The sequence below is a fragment of the Thunnus maccoyii genome, chromosome 23 (genome assembly GCF_910596095.1).
Source record: "Thunnus maccoyii chromosome 23, fThuMac1.1, whole genome shotgun sequence".
In the NCBI taxonomy this organism is placed as follows: domain Eukaryota; kingdom Metazoa; phylum Chordata; class Actinopteri; order Scombriformes; family Scombridae; genus Thunnus; species Thunnus maccoyii.
Genome location: NC_056555.1, coordinates 6,372,476 through 6,392,673, shown reverse-complemented (window position 1 = coordinate 6,392,673; position 20,198 = coordinate 6,372,476). Strand labels below are relative to the sequence as shown.

General features: G+C 41.0%; 1 protein-coding gene across 1 annotated transcript in view; it reads right to left on the bottom strand.

Annotated features, from left to right (window-relative positions):
* Nucleotides 1-19,772, bottom strand: part of gas2l3 (growth arrest-specific 2 like 3) — a 28,243-nt gene extending 8,471 nt beyond the window's left edge. Inside the window, exons 1-2 of the mRNA XM_042403903.1 lie at nt 19,649-19,772; nt 6,982-7,037 (exon numbers count right to left, since the gene is read on the bottom strand). Coding sequence (XP_042259837.1) covers nt 6,982-7,005 — 24 coding nt within the window. The 5' untranslated portion in view covers nt 7,006-7,037; nt 19,649-19,772. The remainder of the gene's footprint in view (nt 1-6,981; nt 7,038-19,648) is intronic.
* Between the last annotated feature and the right edge of the window lie 426 nt (nt 19,773-20,198).

Genomic DNA, 20,198 nt, shown 5'->3' with positions numbered 1-20,198 from the left:
GTTTGTCAGATATCTCAAAAACTATTGGACAGATTGCCATGATATTTCATTCATGGCCTCTGCAGGATGAACCCTAAAGACTTTGGCGATCCTCTAACTTTTCCCTTAGCACCACTAAGGGTGTTTTCACACCTGCACTTTTTAGTCCAGTTAAATCGAACTGTGATTGGTTTTCCACTTTGGCGCAATTTGTTTGGGCAGTTGTGAACATAGCAATCATACTCAAGTGCAGACCAAAACAACTGAGCGAATTTAACAGTTGCTAACAACTAGCTGGAGAATAAATCGAGGTCGGCCCTGGACTAGCACATCGTAGTACGTCGTATTTGGCCAGTGGACGTCCTTCTTCTCCCTGTATTTACAGTCTTGCTCCCTCCCCAGACACATCTGACTAATGAGTAACGTGAATGTTCTCACGTTGTTTGTGGTGCTGCATTTTGGCTCACTTTGATTTTTCTCTGTGTGAAAAGAAACTGAACCAAAAGGGAGAACGCACCAAATTCACCAACTCACTGTTTCGGACCAGAGCAAATGAACTATAGGTGTGAAAACATCCTTACTATTCAATGAACTGCCATGAAATTAGGTACATATATTCAATATATTCATGGTGCCCAGAGGAAGAATCTTAACGACTTTGGCTATCTCCTGACTTTTCCTGTAGCATCACTAACAGGTCAAGCGTTTTACTCATCCAGTGAAATATCTCAAAATCTACTTGATGAATAGTAACAATAATTTGGAGACATTCGTGGTTCCCAGACAATGACACCTAATGACTTTAGTGGTGCCCTGACTTTTCCTCTACCGCCACCATGAGGTTGAAATTTGAAAGTGAAATGTCTCGATAACTATTAGATGGATTGCCTTGAAATTTGGTACAAATACTCACGAGTCCTCCTCAGGATGACTTGTAATAACTTTAGCAATCCATTAACTTTTCATCATCAGGTCAATGACATTCCAATCAGCCTTAACTGAGCTTTGTGTTTAATGCTCATTAGCAACAACACCGTATTATGGGTTTCTTTTAGTCCTGAATGTAGGTGAGCAGTTATTCCACAGCCTACTGTCTCTAAGAGCCAACATTACACCATTATGATTCGAGCTGTTCTAGTTACCATTCAGCCTTGTACTGTGAGAATATTAGAGGAATTTTTATAACCCATCCATGCAGAGCGGATGGGTCAGGGATGCCGTCACACCACAATCACTTCTATGCTCTAGTGGAGCTCACAGCACGCACAGCACACTCCGACACCGCCACCGTGCTCCAACTTGACCTGGTAACCACTGTGCTTTACTGTGTTTCAAGATCACACAACCTCATCCCCATCTCAAATCACCTGACCCCAACATGCTCACTTATCACTCTTTTATCATGTTTCATTGCCAACTCAAAGACAACCTTTTTCCTTTGCTTCAAACTCAAAGGGGTGAAAAAAGAGACAATCGGACACTGCTGCACTTGAGTGCTTAAATGGGTGTTTAGCTCTGGTTCACAGTGCGGGGCTCAGTGCCTGGAGCGAGACACTGATCGCAGCTCTTGACGCTGATGTCCCTTCATATCCATCCCTGCTGTCACACTCGTTCCTACCATTACTCTCATACTTCAGCTCTCTGCTGTCTCTGCTTTTACACAGACTATCCATAAAGTTTTTTATATAAAAGAGACACAGAAAAGTATCTGTGTAGTCTGTTTACTTAGATAGCTAGATGTACTTTCAACACAAAAGGATATAATTCATATTTACAAAATAGTAACAACTCTTTAATTGTTTACAGGCACAGAGAGGGGTAATCTAGAAATCAGCAGCAGATGTGCACTATGACAACTTGTCCAGACATTACATAACTCACTTCTAGATGACCCCCCCCTCCTCCCCCCGTCCAGTTTGTTGACATCTGTTTAAGATACAGCCTTTAATCTTTGCGTCCATCACATGTCATCGAGCAATACTGGGACATTGCATCCAAGGCGTTATTGTGCTTGAAACAAGGCTGAGTCTTGTTGAGGCCTTTAATCCATCATGTTCGTTCTGCCCACAAACAGGAAACCTTGTGGGCAGTGGAACAGAGAGGTCGTTATACAGTAATGTACATCTGCTGATGCTCAGAGCTGCCAGAACAACACTGGTTAGGATACTTTGTGTAAGTCAATTTAAATAGTGTGATGTAACTTCAAAGCAGCATTGTCGGACTGTGTGGCCAAACTTTCTTAACTTACTGGACATTAGGGGAAATTCAAATGGGAACACAGGGAGCAACATGGAATTTCAATCTCATAATGCTAATTTATGGAGGCGTGTGTCAATTAGTCTCATTTAAGTAGAACCATTTAAAATTTGGCATTTAACTCTTAAACCAAAACCTGTCAGTCTACTGAGGGAACTTCTTATTCCAAACAAAGTGAAACATTGATTTCCTTCAGTAAATGGAAACTTGTCTTAACTGCACACTGATTAAACTCTGCTTTGAGGAAACACTGTTCACTGTTTACAATATTTTGTTATATAATTTAACCAAAAAGAATTTTTTCTGTTAATATTTTTGATAGCTCATCTTGTACTTGGGGGCGTGTACATACATTTATCCAATCAAATGTGATTTGTGGGGGACTATCTAACCCCACCCATCATATAAAACCACACTTGACCAGTAGCTTGTGGGTCGTAGTAGCTAGCAGAACGATACTGTAGTAGTGGTGATATATTTAGATATCAGTTGGCAAAAACGGAACTTTTCCAAAGAACGTGGTTATGCTCTAATTTCTGAGTGAAACGGAATATGTGGGCAGGATATAATTACAAGAGGGACTGAAGTCAAATCCATCAGATTTGATTGGCTCACAAAAAAAGTGGTTTACATTACATTACAACATTACATTACATTTAAACTGTAAAAGAAGTGACTTTAAAGGGCTACTGCAGTGATTGAGTATTGTACTTCCAGAAAATTTGGGGACTCACAAGGGATAAATTAAAAAAAAAAAAAAAGAATGGTCAAAAGATATCTAGACTTTTAATCCCTAGTAAGGGTCAAGCTCCAAAAATGCTGGCTCCTTCAATTCCCATAATGCAACTCTACAGAATCTAGATCGCCTCTGCCAGAACCACAGAAGACGTTATACAACTGTTCAAGTAAACAGATTCATGTGTGAAATCAGTGAAGCCTTTTAATGTTGAACTTTGAATCACTGGCTAATCTGATACATTCACTGTGTAATTTGATTGTCAGGTGGATCCAACAGCCCTTGAGGCCTTCAGTTAGTTGAGTGTTAGGATTAGGGACATGTAAACAATGTTTGGAATAGATGTCAAAAAGGACGTCATTGCTGTTTTTTGTTTCTTTTGTCTCACACTCAACCCTGCTAGGGTGACCTTTGAACCTAGAAGTGGAGGACGGGAAAAAATATGTGAGATTGATTCACACAAACACACACATGGGAGAAAGTGGCAAAAACACCTGATGTTCTAAACTGAAAAGGTTACCTCACTTCAAAAGAGATGAACCGACCAACCCACACTCACACACACACATTACATAACAGTTCAGAAGGGCAGGCTGCTGCCTGCAGTGCTCTGCAGGTTCACAACAACATATGTGTTTCCTGACATCCAGCTAATTAGAAAATAAGGCAGCGCAGTGTAACGTTTAGAAGTTATGTAAAAGATGTTGCGCTGATTAGAAAAGACAACTGAACAGTGGGGATAATCCAACCTTGTACTCTGTCACCTGACTGGATAGAGGTCCCTAGTGAGCATTCAGGTTTTAAAGCAGACTAATGTTGTAAACTAAAATCTGCATCGCTCTCAGGGCATTCTCAGTTAATCTTTTTTTCTTACACCACCTCTGTCCTCATTAGGCGCAGGAATGTGAGTTGGTAATCCCGCAAAGAAATGCAATCTACTGTTGAGATTTGAATCAGTTTGTGCCTGTACGTCATATTTACGCTCTATGAGTTCAGCTGATGCTCTTAACCAGACCCACTTATACTGAAGGCCTCCCAACTTCCTGGAAAAACAGTCAAGTGGGATGGTATCCTAATGATTGATGAAGCCATAGATTCCAAATGTCATCATGGATTGAATATGTTTTTTTTAAAATATTTAAGTATGAAACAGAATTTAAAAAAATAAAATAAAATTAGCATGTTTTAGGTAGATAGATTTGAAACAAGAACACATCAGAAAATGTACAGTAGGGTAGAGGGTTTTAAAATGTTATACTTCAGGGTTTTTGTATTATCAGGATCTTTTATCTTGACTATAATGTTCACTAGTATTTTTCTTGCTTATTATGTAAGCTTTTCTCATGACCATCATCTGTTCATTGTATTACAAAACCTTTTCTTCATGCCGTATGTCAATAATTTATGTATGTGTGATGAAAGAGCCTGTAGAAAAAAGAAAAATGGACTGTTTTTACACTATAGCTTTGTCAAATGTTAAGCTTCTCTCTTCCTTTAAAACAAGTGAAATATTGTTTCCTTTGCAATTACTTAGCCATCCCAGTTTTTAAAAACTTCGAATGACGTGGTTGTTGACCTTTAACCTTTTAGGATCATAGAAAAAATGCTCTTTTCATATATTAAAACAGCTACTTAAGCATTTCGAGCATTCTTTTTGGTAGAAAAAGCGCATACAAAAGCTGCACTACTTGTGTGAGTGACAGGACTCACCAACACTGAACTACACATGTCACAAATTGTTAGTTTAGTTTAAGCTGCACTTTTCAATAGGTTTAGATAAACAATGGGTCAAATTACTATGTGTAATGAGAAAGGGCTGACTATTAGTGATGTACCCGCTGAGAATTATCACGGAACTGTGCAGTTCCCCTCAGATCTACAGAGCATTTTAACGTCTTTCAGCTTATTGTTTTGGTTTTATGGATGCAACTTTATAGTTTTGGTTGAGTCCACCTGGTCTCATCAGACTCATTTCCAGCAGCTAGTTCCAGTGAGAAAGCTCTGATAAACCCACCGTAATCTACCTACACAGCAACAAACTGCAGCTAGACAAAGTTAGCGACCAGCTGGAGAACATAGTGGAGCATTTAGCAACTAAAGGGCCAGATATTTAGCTAGGTAGTCAGTAAATACACAAACAAAGAGAATGCCTTCACTTTCTATTTGAACTTAAGGTAAAAGATTATAAATTCAAGTCACATTAGGTTTTCTTGAAAATACTAACAAGGCACGTGGCCATTACAAAACATTTGAGATTTGTTCAGCCATCTAAGGCACGAGACTTAAACATGCGGATATTATGTTTTTCATTGGTAGTATACTATCCTATACTGTTGCATTAATAGATGTGCACATATGCAACTTATACTTCCATGAGTGAATACATTTTCAGCATGGATGAGCAGAGCAGTCAGAGGGAGACCAGTTATCCAATGTGACTGCTCTACATGGGCAGTGAAGCCCTGAGCTGAGCTCTGGAAGTAACTGCAGTGTTACAGTCTCTGCAGAATCACTACAGTCTGATATGGATCAATATTCACAGAGTGTCTTTGATAACACGCAATACCAAAATCATCATCCACTTTGGACTACTGTGAACCACTGTTTTCTACAAACTAAGACGCTTTTTATACAGATGCAGTTTCCCTTTCAAGTATCAAAATTGAGATTTATGTAATAGATTTGCTGTTACAGTTTTTTTAGTTTGTTTTCTGCATCCCCTTACCCTTTTACACTGTCAACTTTCAGTTAATTTTTCAGAATGTGGCTGAAAAAAGCATCTTTGTGATGAGTGATTGTGACTGATACCAGTGTTCTGACACCTCTTGTTCACAGTTATGTTTTTGCCTAAATCAACACCGTGGTTTTATCAGCTTTTTGGTGTTGAAAGGTTTGTCATAACTAATGGAATGCACTTATGTAAAAACAAATTTAAGCTTAAAAAAAGCAAAAAGTTTCCCTGAAATTGTCAGTTGAAGGCTTATTTCTTCATAATTACTCAATCATAGTTTACACAAAGAAACAATCATTTTGGGGAAACAAAAGGCAGCCTACGGCAACACTGAACTACATACACCAACATAAAGATCGCCTGGAACAAACCTTCCAATAAACAGGATCTTGGGGTAAATTTGGTGCGTCAGAAGCTACAGCATCCAACCACAGTTAATCAACAACTCGGGGAGGCTTTTCATTGCCTCGTCAACATGTCGAGATTAGTCTGAGAGGGTTCTTGCCACGTTATCCACATAGCGCTGGGATACATATTTTGCATATCCATGGTCCAAGACGGGTGGGAAGGGCCAGGACTTTCCAAGCCAGATGACAGAGAAAAGGCTTTCTTAAAGAGTGAGTAAGTATATAGCACTTTTCGAGAGCAGAGACGTCACAATGTGCTTCACAGAGGAAATGAAGCATAACCATACATACAGACAAAACGCAATAAAAAAAAACAGAAATAAACAGAAAATAGAAAAATTACACAAAAGCTAGTCTAAACAAATGGCATTTTTAAAAGAGGTGCTGCCATGTGACAAATCTGTAACACGATACGGTTGTTTTGGATTTTCGGATGGTTGGCACTCCGTTGCTGGGAGGGGAAGGAAAAGTGTTGCACAGTCCACCCACTCCCCCTAAAAAATGTGCGGAGAAACTCCTCAGGGTCCAAGCAGTGGAACGTCAGACATGCATAACAACAACGAGACGGCATGCTGTAACACAGGTGGGCTTGCCGCAGTTGTTGGAGTAGGAGACAGATGTCTGCAGTTCTTTATTAATTGGAACGACTCTGGCTGGGAACTTCTACCCCATTTTGGCCCACAGATAGTGATGACTCACTGCTTGGACACCAACGATGGTGCTGACTGGCCTTAAGAGGCCTCTGTAACAAGGACTCAGCCCAACTACAATGCAGAGATTTTAAACTTGGTACGCATATGTAGCTGCACATGCTAAGTAGTGCCTAAGGTCCAAAATGTCCACAGGATTGGTCAAAATGGTGATGAACCTACCTGGATGCCAGCCTGGACAGCCATGACTGCGAACACAGATTATTCACTTCTTCATTCTGTGGAAAGATAAGACAGAGATATGGGTGAAAAAAAAGATTATATCAAAATGTCAGTTGTGCTTCTATCACGTTGCAGTTCAGAGAGAGTGTGAACAAGGACTTCAAAGTTTCATCTGTCTTCCTGAAAAGTGCTTATCATGATGCACATGGTATCTGATTATGCAGCGAGCAACAAATATGGTTATTTTCTTTCTTTCCCCAGAGGTATTTGAGAAAAGTAATAGCACTCTCATGGCTATGCATTAAATGGAGCCAGGACATGACAAGTTTAGTTTAGCATAATAAATGAATGAAGTTTATTATAAAGATTATTATTGTAAACACTGGAAGAAAGGAAACAGAAGAGTTATGAGCTAGAAATATTTCAACAGCCTGAAGCAGTGACTTCCCGAAGTCTTGTTGTCACCAGACAACCAGTGGAGACACAGCACAGGAGTGCTGAATGATTCATGTATGGAGTAAATAAACAACATGCATGTTGACCAGTGAGCTTTAGAGGTTGTCTAAAGATTTAATAAACAGAGCCAGGCTAGCACATTCCCCATTTTACATCTTTATCCTAAGTTAAGCTAAACTAAGCTAAGCTAATTGCCCCCGGCTCTAGCTCCATACTTAAACAGACAAACGACAGCGGCATCAATCTTCTCACCTAAACTCTTGACAAGAAAGCCAATTAGTGCATTTCCTAAAATGTCAAACTATTTCTTTAAAAGTAAACTGCATCAACATCCACTGGAGTAAGGCAAAGGCAAGGAACAAAATCTATATAGTACATTTAAGTACAAGTAAACTCAATGTGCTTTATATCATAATTCACCCACCAACCCAGGGGTGGGCGACATGATCTAAAGTCTATATCACAGTTAACTATCACGTTTACCTCAATAATGATGAAGGCAACAATAATTATTTTTCCCATACATTAGTAGATAATGTCTTTCTCATGTTGGCTTTTTTATAATATCATTCATTGATAACAGTATAAATATATATCTGAAGTGGAGACATTTATTGGTTCCTTCTCAGTTTCAGTATATTTAATTCAGACACTTTGTTGTTATTAATTAGCTGCAAGAGTAAATTTTTATCAGTAAGACATTCATGATATCAGCAATTCAATAAATTTGGTTAATCGTCCAGCCCTACACCAGATCTTCTGACTAATGGGAAGAGATGTAAGAAGAACTGTGAGCTTTACTAGTTCCATACAGCAACTTTTAAGCTTCATTCAGGACATACCCTGATTATCTCATCAAGTTCATTCACTCTTTTAAACTAATTTCAGACATGTTGTTATTCTAACTATTCTCCCTCACTGCCATAGTGATTTAGTTGAAGCGTAGAAAAATCAGTCTTTACAGTATTTTTCACTGTGTAATGAGTGTATAATCAAGTTTACAAGATATGAATTCTGCATTTTTGCAGGTATTCTGGTGAGTCAGCTGCTGATGTTGAATACCATGTAGCTGTGATGCCACAAGCCCTGATATATAGTAGTAACGAGGGGACATTATAGCGACGGTTAAACAGAATAAACACAGGATGTTGCGAACGGCCCTCTGGGTAAAAGTCAGCCAGGACGTTGTTTTTACTGGAGACACAGTGAGTTTTAGTAGATCAGACTTTCTCACGAGGAAGTGACGGGGTTAGTCTCAGTGCTCCTCTCTGCCCTTTCCCACACAGGATGTGAAGGATTACCCCAATGCTGAACTGTCCCCGAGGGTGTGTGTTTGTGTGTGTGTGTTTGACAAAGAGAGGCAGTGGGTGGGGGGAGAAAGCAATCACCAGCACGTAGATCCTAATAACACTGATAATTTGGTCAACACAGCTGAGGCAATAGTCCCCCATCACCATCCCCCCCCATCCTCTTCAAACTGACATACATACACACAAATATCATCTCATATGATCCTAAAATTCAACACTAAAATGGGTTTGTGAAACTTCTACACTGCAGTATTTATATGTGATAGTGTTTTCCACTGATGTCATCATGCGCAGTGATGAAATTAATAGACAAACAGAAAAACTTCTGTGTTCTCATGCAGAAAAGCCTCCATAACCACAGACACTAAAATCACATCCTCAATTATTCATCAAAAGGCCTGCCCGAGAGTGCTGCGTCCAGTCATCCGACACCAAAACTGCAGCTCCGAGGGGAGAGGATGCAAGTCAGCAGCCAAGGACGGGATGGGACGGGAAGGATGACAACACGAGACGACTTACCTCGGAACAAAAACTGTACGGTACTGAGCGAGGAAACTGCGCCACACAACTCCGCTCAGCATCAGAAGCACATCCTAGGCACCGCTACCAACACTGAGCCACGAAACCCTGCGCTGCTCTCAGCGCTATCCGGCCGGAGCGGCTTCTGCCTCTGTGGTTTCCGCGAGTGAGCGGTGAGGGAGAGGCAGCGAGAGGATGACAGGGAGGGAGGGAGGGAGGGAGGAGGAGGAGGTGCAAAAGGAGAGCCCTGACTAATGAAGTGGCTACGCTTCGCTAAGCCCTGACTGCCCCCCTGCTCCCCCCCCCTAACAATCCTGTCACGGCGGGACCCTCTCACAAAGCCTCCATTGTTTTGTTAGCCTGCCACCCTCCTCACCACACACACACACACACACACACACACACACACACACACACACACACACACCTCCTTCTCATCTCCAAGCCAGCAGCCAAACCAGGAACTCCCCAGCCAGGCTGCAACGGGATGGAATGAAATTGGACAGAGGAGGTGAGGTGGGGGGTTACCTCTACTTCCTTTTCATTCCCCCCCCTCTCCCTCCCCCAGGCCCACCAGAGCACTCCTCCAACCTCCCAAACCAGCACTCAGCAGAAAGTTTAAGGTGGGAGGCAGGAAAACAATAATTGCAGAGCCTCTGGCTTTGGTGTATTTTGATGGTTTGCCGTTGAGCTGTAGGCATCAAGAAAAAAGGTGACACTTGCCGTCTTTGTGGAAAAGTGTTGGAACAAAAGCGCCTTGGAGAGAGAGCAGACTCCAAGAGAGCACATGATGTTGCACAGACGTTTGTTTTCCACAGCTGTTGCAACCGGCTCTGTTTTGAGTTGTTTGACTCAGACGTACCGTATTAACAAGGCAATTAAGACTTCCGGGGTTTGCAGTGGATCCACCCTGTCATTCTCTCATTCTGAACATACTGAATTAGATACAGTATTGCATCAAATGTCCTGAGGCACTAAATCATGCACAAGAGTGAACACTGAAACCAAAAAAAAAGGAGTGAACACCTTAAATTAGCCTGAAGTCTTCACTGTACCATTTACTTTTGGTAAGAAACAACTATGGAAACTCTTCTATTTGTGGCACACACTACAATGAACAGTGGATCAAATGACCGAAATTTGGAAACGAAACCACAACGTGCTCCGAGTGATTGCCTGAAATAACTGAAAATAACTTGATTTGTAAAAAGAATGATGGAAATATCACTGACTGATTAAGAAAGGTCATTGACCAACACTGAAAAGCTTGTCCAAGCCTGAGAGGATCTCAGAAGGGGTAGTGAAGTCTTTTAAAGCATTGTTTGGAAAATGTCCTCATGGCTATGAAGCGGAATAACCAGAAACAGTGACGGAACGACGACATTTCGGATTTCAGAAGAGGGGAACAATCCAGAATGGCTCTGCTTCTTTTCAGCATGGGGGCGTTTGTGAAGGGTCACACTCAACAACAGAGGACAAAGGGTAAATCTTTGGCTTTCGACTCCAGTTGTGTGCATCTGGGGCCCTGGCGGAGCCTGAGAGCACGACTACCTACAGGGACCAAAGGCACCCACGCACTGTCAAATGTCAAGCACAGAGGAGGGCGAGAGAATCGATGCCAAAAAGGGGAGGCGAAGACAAAACACATTTTATAGTGGTGGTGAACTTGGGAGTGGTCCAGTGGAAAGGGCAGTGCGCTGAGCACTACCACGCACATTCCCCCACGGTCGCTGGGAGAGAGAAAAAAAAAAAGTCCGACAATGCCGGCTCTCTTCTCGCATCCCTCCGTTACATCCCGTTTCCTCTGTCACTTTCCTCCGTCTGTCAGCAAACAAGATTTCACATCCAGAGGTTCTAGCGGTTTTTGAGATTATGTTCTTAGATGTCAAGTATGCAGTTGAGCCTCTTTGTGGATCAACTTACATTGTCGTTTGTTTGGCTCATGAATGCAAAAGAGCTGCGTTTCACATGAACAATGTTATATTGGACACTTCTGCAAAAACCCTGTTCACAGAATTGACTGGGATTTTACCATTTTCTAAGGACCCCATTTCTCCATAAAGATTTTAAAAACATTAGGTTTTGTTTTGGAGAATATGAGCATATATATATATTTCTATATTTCTAAAAGCAGGGATTAACTGAGTAAATGAGGCACAGAAACCTGGTACACAAAAGACCCTATTCAGGTTTGGGTTGACTAACCTGTATTTCTTGTTATGAGTGGAATGAAAGCTTTGTTTCAGGTCTTGTCCCCCTCAGGAAAACTACTATTTGAGTCCGGATTGAATGGAATCGACCACTTTAAGAAGTCAGATGACCTTTCCAGATGTTACATTTGTAAAAGCAATGCACCTTTAGTTACAGACAACACAGATTCCAGGTAATGGGGTAAAATTCTGATTCTATACTGTTGTAACTGCATTTGAACTTTTTTCCCCCCCAACACATCTTCAACTGAACATTTACAAATCGTCTGATGTAAAGGGATGTATTGATTTAAACTGACACAACTAGTTCACCTACCTTTCCTTATTAAAGGGTCTATTTTCTCCTTAGGGTGCCTGACACTTGTCTAATTCCTGCCTGGAAAAGGTGCTGAATAAATTAGTGGAATTGCCTTTGTCCGGAAACAAATGACCAGTATAATAGACTTGGAGTCTATTAAAAGGAAAGGGGATCTAGTTCGAGCTTCCCTATAGCTTGAACTAAACATAGATACTGTGTGTGTATATGTGTGTGTTTTGCTGAGGGAGGGGGTGAGACATCTGTCCGCATGTTCCCCACGCAGGTCGCCTCTTTCTAGTCGTAGCCAGTAATCAGTTAAGAGGATCAGCGCTATTCCAGACAGCAGAGTGCATCTACCTCTACGACGCTCCGTCATCATAACACACACACACACGCAGCACGTGGCGCACGCATGCGGCCCGCGGCACTCCGGTAATGCATGCGAGCACCCGTGCATAAGTGCAAAAAAGAGATGAGAACGCATTATGTAATGAGTTAAAAATACCGTTCAGGCAGTGATGTCCTTTTTGATTTTTTTTCCACCACGTGGCATTGTATTTGTGTCAGGGGAATAAAAACAGTAAATATGGGTTAATATTATTTTATCATTTAATTAGAGCATGTGTTAAAAGATGATATGTGTTCTGTACACACTTCTTTGTATACCTCACTAGTTGGCTCTGGACGCCCAGAGAGATTTTAGATGGAAAAACATTCCTACTTTGCAGATTTCTCATGATGTCTTCATCTAATTTCTGCTTTTTTCCCCCCTCAAATCAAAACAACTTAAAACTGTATTTGGCTGAACTCTTCACCATTATGCAAGTGACGGAGCCTCAGAGTGTTTCGAAGTGATGTTGGATCTTTGAACATTGTCTGAAACCCCCTCCCCTCACATCTTCCCCACATTGGAACAATTTTTGTAACTTTCTGAAACCGACAATCCGATGATCACACCTGCATCCCACAGTGAAAGGCCAGGTGTGCAGAGGTGAAAAAGTAGGTGGAACTTAAACTTCTCTCTGAAGCTCTATTTTGTCCATTCTTCACACAACTGAACAACACTTACAACCAAGTACAACACCATGAATAAGAAACAAAGTGTGTGTGTATTGCTGGGCCTGCAGTTGTGGCCATTTCTAACAGGTATAAACAGTTTTGCCTTTAGACATGGTCCAACAGCAGGTTGTATGAACCATGGCGTTTCTAGCACACCTCGGCCTTTAGACACTGTTTTATATCTTTTACATCTAAATATCTCAAGTAGGATTCTGTTTGATAAAGTCTTATTAAAAAGAGGTTTTTGATGAGAGAAAGACCTATTTTTAGGAATTTAATTTGATTACTTGAACAAACAGAAATGCATGAGTAATATCTTTGTGTGTGTCCCCGGTACTCATGGTGTGAAGTGGCTTCAGGCCAGTACACGGAGCCAGTGAACATCCAGATCCTTTCCCCTTCCCTGCAGTCCAAAAGGGTTCTCCTGGATCCAACTTCCCCCCGGAGAATACCAACTCCTCCTCTATTAAACTCCTTCCTGCTGAGCCTTTGTGTCTGGACTTAATTACCCTGTCGGAGGAGCGTTTCATTTAGAGCCCGGCCTCCCCCCTTTCATTACAGATGGGGCCCGGCTGCACTGTGTCGAGTGGGAAATTCATTCAGTGGAGGAGAATGAAAAAAGTAAATATACGTCAACGGTCTGTTGAAGAAGTGAGCCCCACATCTTTAATGGAACTTTACTTTCAAAAGCAATTCAGTTCCTCCTGGGCCTGTACACGCTTGCTTACCATGGTTTTCCAATGGTAAAAGACTATCCCCCCTTTCAAGAAGGATTTAAACATTTCTTGGCCTCCTTCCTCTTGCCCTTGTTGGAACGGTCTTCCTTTAGAGGTGAGACACTGTAAGTAAAGCCCATCTTAAAGGCTTGAATGAGTGGGAGCCACCTGCCAATCCCATTTTGATTTGTTGATGGTAATCCACAGCTCACTACACGCCACCGGGTCAGCTTCGGGATTTCAAAGCCCCTTGGTGCTGACTAAGAATCAGGCTTCCTGCTCTGCTTTCCATAATCTTGACCAGCAAAGGAGCCGACGCAACTGACTCTAGGTCGGTTAAAAAGGGACAATCAGTTGGCAGCACAACACCTCTTGCACGTAAGCTGACACAATCGCCAACATGATCCTTGGAGTCAAACCCCTCCGTAAACAGAAGATACAATCAGCTGTGAATTTACGCAAAGCATATTGGGTCAACCGTCTTGTTTTTCAGAGGACACCTTTGTGCAACTGTAACTCTGCTGTAAGCGTTACAGTCTCATGAAGTACTTATAATGATAATATGTTCAATCCAGTAATTAAAGTAAACAAAGTCTCTCAGCAGAAGGGACTAAACTATTCAAGTATAAAGGACTTTAAACTTCAGGGTTTCCTGCAGAGTCTACAAGTTACAGGAAGCCAAAAGAACAATAAATCTTAGCAGACTTGATGAAAGGATTTTGCCACATTTCAAAGCTTGAAACAGCAGCTAACTATATAAGCAATAGTTGTATATTTTGGCAGAGAAAATATACAGTGACTCAAGTGTTCAAAAGGAGAGATGATAGCCTGTCGTTCTCTATGGTTTCTTTCCACACCTCTAACTTTAGTTAGACTTTAGGGAAATATATGAATGAATGGGTTGGGTGATGTGTAGTCAGGTGACAGATCACATGATCTGCTTTGTTTGAAACATGCAGAGGCCTCAGCTCAAAGACAAGACTTTATTATATCCCAGTAACCTACATTTGGAAACATGTCTTCCTCAGACTACTGACTTTGACAAAAATACTAAACTGAGCAACAGCCAAACCCCAACAAGCCAGGTCTCCAATGGAGTTCCATGATGTCACCAGTTTAACCATTTTCCATTTCCAGTGTTGTCTTCCTCCTATTTAAACTCTCCTCCTACACGATGTCTGCAATCAGTGAAGCTGAGTCAATCAGCAGTGGCCAACACAGGCACGGCATCCTTTAAGCTGCAGCAGGCCTGGCAGGATGCCCACTCTGAGCCGTTTCTGCTGACCTCATACACACCCACACACACACACACACACACCCACACACACACACACACACACACACACACACACACACACACACACACACACACACACACACACACACACACACACACACACACACACACACACGAGGCCAGCTAACTGCAATTACATCATTGCTTCAGTCGCCCAGCGAGCTGGCAGTTTGAAATACCTGAGATCACTGCAGACTTGACCGTTGATGTTTCCTCAGCTGTTAAAGTTTGTAACTGATGGTCGTCTCATAATGAACAGAAGTGCATCACCAGCAGTTAATGGGAACTGGGATATAAAACTGTTGACAGAAAGGCGAACCAGGAAAGAACGAAGGCTTGCAGAAACTGATTTCAAAAACGTGACATCTGTCCAGCTGCCAAAACCGACAGGGCGTTGTAATGGACGTCTACTACCATAAACTTGCCAGTGTAAATACAGTTTATGAATTATGGCTGGGCTCCTCCTTTATTGTCAACATACTAATCATTTGAATTCCATTTCCTTTACTGGTAACTGATATTTTAAATCATACTGAATATGTAATGCTGCATCACAAAGTTCTGCCAATAATTAACTTTTTTCCCCCTCACAAATTGAAATGTACAACCTCCAAACTCACAGCCCCAGTATTTCCATGTAACAAGCCTTATCAGGGTCAGTTGAGATAAGCCTCTGTAGCCCAAACAGCCACGTCCCCCCTTTCCCAACTCTTCACAGAAGGTCAGGCCAAGGAGACGTGAAAGGTTGAGGGGTCATCGTGTTCAGCCTGATTAGCCACGTTTGTTTGTCACATAATAATCCTGGTTAGTGTGTGTGTGTGTGTGTGGTGGGAAGAAGGGTAGGATTTAAAAACTGGAGCACCTTTCATCTTAATCAGCCTCACCAGAGTTAAGACCATGCTGGGAGAAACCTGTGCTCCCTCCTTGTTAGGTCCTACGTGAGCAGAAAGAAACTCAGTGATTAAAGGATGTTTTTAAGTGACAAATATGGAAACAAATGAGAACAGAGAAGTGCTCAAATAAAACAAAGTCCTCAAACTGGCTGTGCTGACAGGAAATGACAATATCTATGACCACAAACTGACTTGTGATCTTAATCTACACAAATAGACATTTTTCACCACCCTCCACATGAGGCTGTATTATAGTATTGAAAGAATACAGATAGTTGAGTTATCTCACATCTTGGATGACGGTCTTAAGGTTTGTTTGGGAAAAATCATAATTTCTGATCATTTCAAAAAAGAAGCTGCAGTTTAGGATGCAAGACTTGATACTTAAAGAGACTCCAGCTACAACACTGACAGGTCAACAATGACTTGAAGACTTTATGCAATTTAGGAGGAGCTGAATCCTCAGACAACAGTTGACCTTCATTCAAATGAGCTATGACATGAACTGGTCTGCAGAAACTAATCGACCACATGACTGTGACATAAGTTGAGTTCAACTCAGTTCAACTGGTTCAGCGAGTGCTTCTTTGCAGCATGACCAGAGACAACCAACAAATAAATCAGGTTTACTGAGATGAGTTCTAAAACTTTTAAAAGATATTACTTTTTTTTTTTTTTTTTTTAAATGACTGGTGGCTCAAACATAAAGGACATGTTGATATTTTTAACATTTTAAAAAAGGAACAGTAGTGGTTGACAAAAATGCCAACTTTTTTTTTTCCGTCAGTCTATTCTGTATTTAAAGCTTATTTGTTTTCCTAAACATAAGAAACATTTTGGAAATGAACTCATACAAATGTCACTAATCCAAACCATCATGTATGAATAATGCATGATGTCAGCTCTTCTGTGCAGCTTTTTAGATTTACAGGAACCAAACATATCCACCATCAGAAACATCCCTAACATACACACACACACTTATCCCTAACTCCCCCCCCCCCCAACTCCCTTCCAATAAACTGTACCCTAAATAAATGAGGGGTAATCTGAGATTTCATTATCATCTCTATTGTGTCCACACACGCAGCATCGCAGCCCATATGTGCCCTTCTTTGTCTCATCTGTGGTTCGTTTTGTGTGTGTGTGTGTGTGTGTGTGTGTGTGTGTGTGTGTGTGTGTGTGTGTGTGTGTGCGCGCACACGCCTCTGTCTTAACTTCTTTCGGGGGCCTGGACAGGCCCAAAATGCCAGGCCTGATGCCAAAGATCAGGCAGATGGTGATAATGAAGATAGGCAGAATTGGGGTTCCTACTTCTGTGTGCTCATTCATTGAAAGCTGGGCAGTGACAGCTTAGTCTAAAACACACTGTCGTACTGTATTGTCAGTGATGTGGTGACAGATCGTTGCGCAGTTCAAACCACGACGGCATTACAGTGACACTTTCAGCTTTCACTTTTTTGGTCTGAGCCATTGTAGAAAACCTTGTTGCATTTTTATTTGTTTATCGGTTTGCTCGCCGGCCAACTTACAATGAATCCAGGCTTGTAAACAAAAGTCACATTGGACTCATAAGAAGTTCATTTAATAGATACACTTTTAGTACGTGGTCATCCTGCCCAGTTGAAGATTTTGGTGCAGTTCAAACGGCACTGTCCTTACCTAACATAAAGAGCTACATACATAGCTGTATACTGCTCTTGTAATACAATCTTCTAAATTATCTAAAGCTGCACTTATATTGTATATTATTCTGTATATTGTAGCTCTAAATGGCTGCAAGAAGCAATAGTTTGAGAAGTTTGATGCAGTAAATGTATATTTTTGGCCACTTGGCGGTGGTGCAACAAGCTGTACGCACAATATTGACATATTAATGTTGATACAGCACACATTTTTGCAAACAGTTGCCTATTTACACATCCAGCAGACACAGAGCAACATAAGGAATGATTTGGAGTCAAACAATGAGCTGAAAGATGCTAAAACAAGCCATAGAGCTGAGGAGAACTGCAGAGTTTAGTGATAATTCTCTGTGTTTGTCACTTTGAGCAACACCTTTCACATTAGACATCAGTATTTTTTTTTCCATTGCTAACTTAGAAAAAAATCAATTAGCGCAGCTTTAAATAGTCATATTTAGCAATCCGTTAGTTCTGAGACGCACCAGAGGAAAGCAAATAGAAAAGAAACAATAAATCTAACACTGGCGAGTCCAATTTTCTCTAGAGCAGTGTTCACTTAGTGCCTTTTCAGAAAACACACTGAGTTAATTTGCAAGTCTAAACTCGTGACTCTTCTGTGGTTGGAGAAACTCCAGACTGACAACAGGATTTCTTTTGGGCAAATAAGAATAGTAACAGTGGGAAAAGAACTGTTCACTGTTGCAGCTTCATTTTGTGATTCAGGCTAATGTGATTTATATGGAGGTAGATTTTGACAAGATCTTGGTTAATGCAGCTTCAAACAACTTAACATTTCAACATGGTAGAAGAAGCACACTAATCTGATCACTGAGTTAAGTCTCAATGATACCAGTTAATTTGTGAACAGCTGAGCAGGTTAAGCCAGCAGGGTCACACTACCCATCAGCTGATTGGTGTTTGGATCAATAGTGAGGTTGGCGATCGTTGGATGTGAAGTTGATAAGATATACAAGTGTGGAACAATAAAATTTTATAGCGGAGCAATATTTATTTTTCACAAACAACATGTGAGGATGAATAATAATGACACGCCTGTTCTCATTCATCTACTTCCTTTTTCTGGAGAAAATCCAATCCAATGACTAGACATCATAGTGGAAACACAAATTAAAATTAAACAGCCATTCACAAAGTCAAGAGAAGAGATCTTGCTGTCGTAAGGACACAAATAAACATCACCATAAATTCATCACCAGTATCTGAAGTGCAGTGTGTGTGTATGAATGGTCTTTCCCTGCTGTCACACCCTTTGCAGGAAGCACCTGCTGAGCCTTTACTTCATCCTTTTTCCTCCAACAGGAAACCAGGATTGTCAAATGTTCAAGACTTCATATTTCATACAACTAACTTTATTGTCCTGGCACACCAGCAGGATAAAGCATGTTAATCAGTGTGTGTGTGTGTGCTTTGATCCAAAAACAGCATCATGAGTGTCTGCTATTCTCCCACAGGAAAGCACATTTAACCAACAACGAACTCTCCACAAACACAACACTCACTTAATCCCATCATCCACCGCACCTTACATTATTTATCATCCAACACATCAGCAGCCACTGGCTCCCAGATTAAATATTATGCACCAGTAAACACTGATCCTCTTACCTATGCATTCCCACCTGCAAATCAGGGATAAATGTGTACATGCTGCACACTGTTGTTTCATGCTCAACACAAGCACGCACAGACCTGTCAGAGTCAATTACCTGCCATTACGTAAAAGTAAAGTCAAATGCAGAGCTGCAAATTGGTTTAAAATTACACCCTCTTCATTTAAACTTGATTATGGCTCTTGTGAAAAGGAAAATGAAGCGTTTAACCAACAATAACCACAGCGTTTAGGTGAAAGTGAATGTCACTTGGGCTACCATAGACTTTAAGCTAACAGTCATCTCTGTCGCAAACATTTTAGGCAAAAAACCTAACATTTAACTTCCATTATAATTCATATAGTATTCTTTTGTAGCTCCAAGCAGCTTACAAACAAGTAATTATATTGTACGAGAGTTACACTTTCATAAAAACACACTGGACTTCAGTTCATATTAAAATAGCGGCTTTTTTTTTTTACATTTTGCTCGGAACCACGTTAACAGCTTCCACGAGGCTCCATCATGGATTTTGGGGAGAAACCGGAGAAAACTTTCGGATAACTTTCCCCGGTAATTCCGCAATGAGATAAAGTAAGGCTTTTTAAACTTACCAGCAACAGTGAAGGGACTGAAGTCTTCCTGAAGAAACGCCGGGGCCGTTTGTATCGATATAAAGCGTTTTTTTTCCTTGTGGAAATCTTGAGTTGGTACTCCAGTCATCGGGAGTTACTCTTGTTCTCCAATGTTGTGTGTTTGTGGGCAGCGCTGTTCGAATCAGCCAATCAGAGCGCTCCGTACGCTGGGGGCGGGGTCACACGCTCACCTGAGTGTCATTTTACTGAATGATGAAAACCCATTCATAGCAATGAAACAGAAGTGGCTGGAACTATAAAAGCGTCCCACGTCTTTAGATAACATTGTTAAAGTGGTTGGTTATTGGGATAAGCTAAGTATAGTGATTCTTTTAAAAAAAAATTTCCTTCTATTTTCACTTTCTTTGTTTGCAGTCTTACTTTTCAGCTCTTCATTTAACAGTTGTAGAGATGCTACTAGGAATCCAACCACTTTCTACATGCTTTTTTAGTTGCACTTGTGTACTTTACCTGTGTTCTTATCATATTTTTAATCTATTATATGTTTATAATTCCATAATAGTGCACT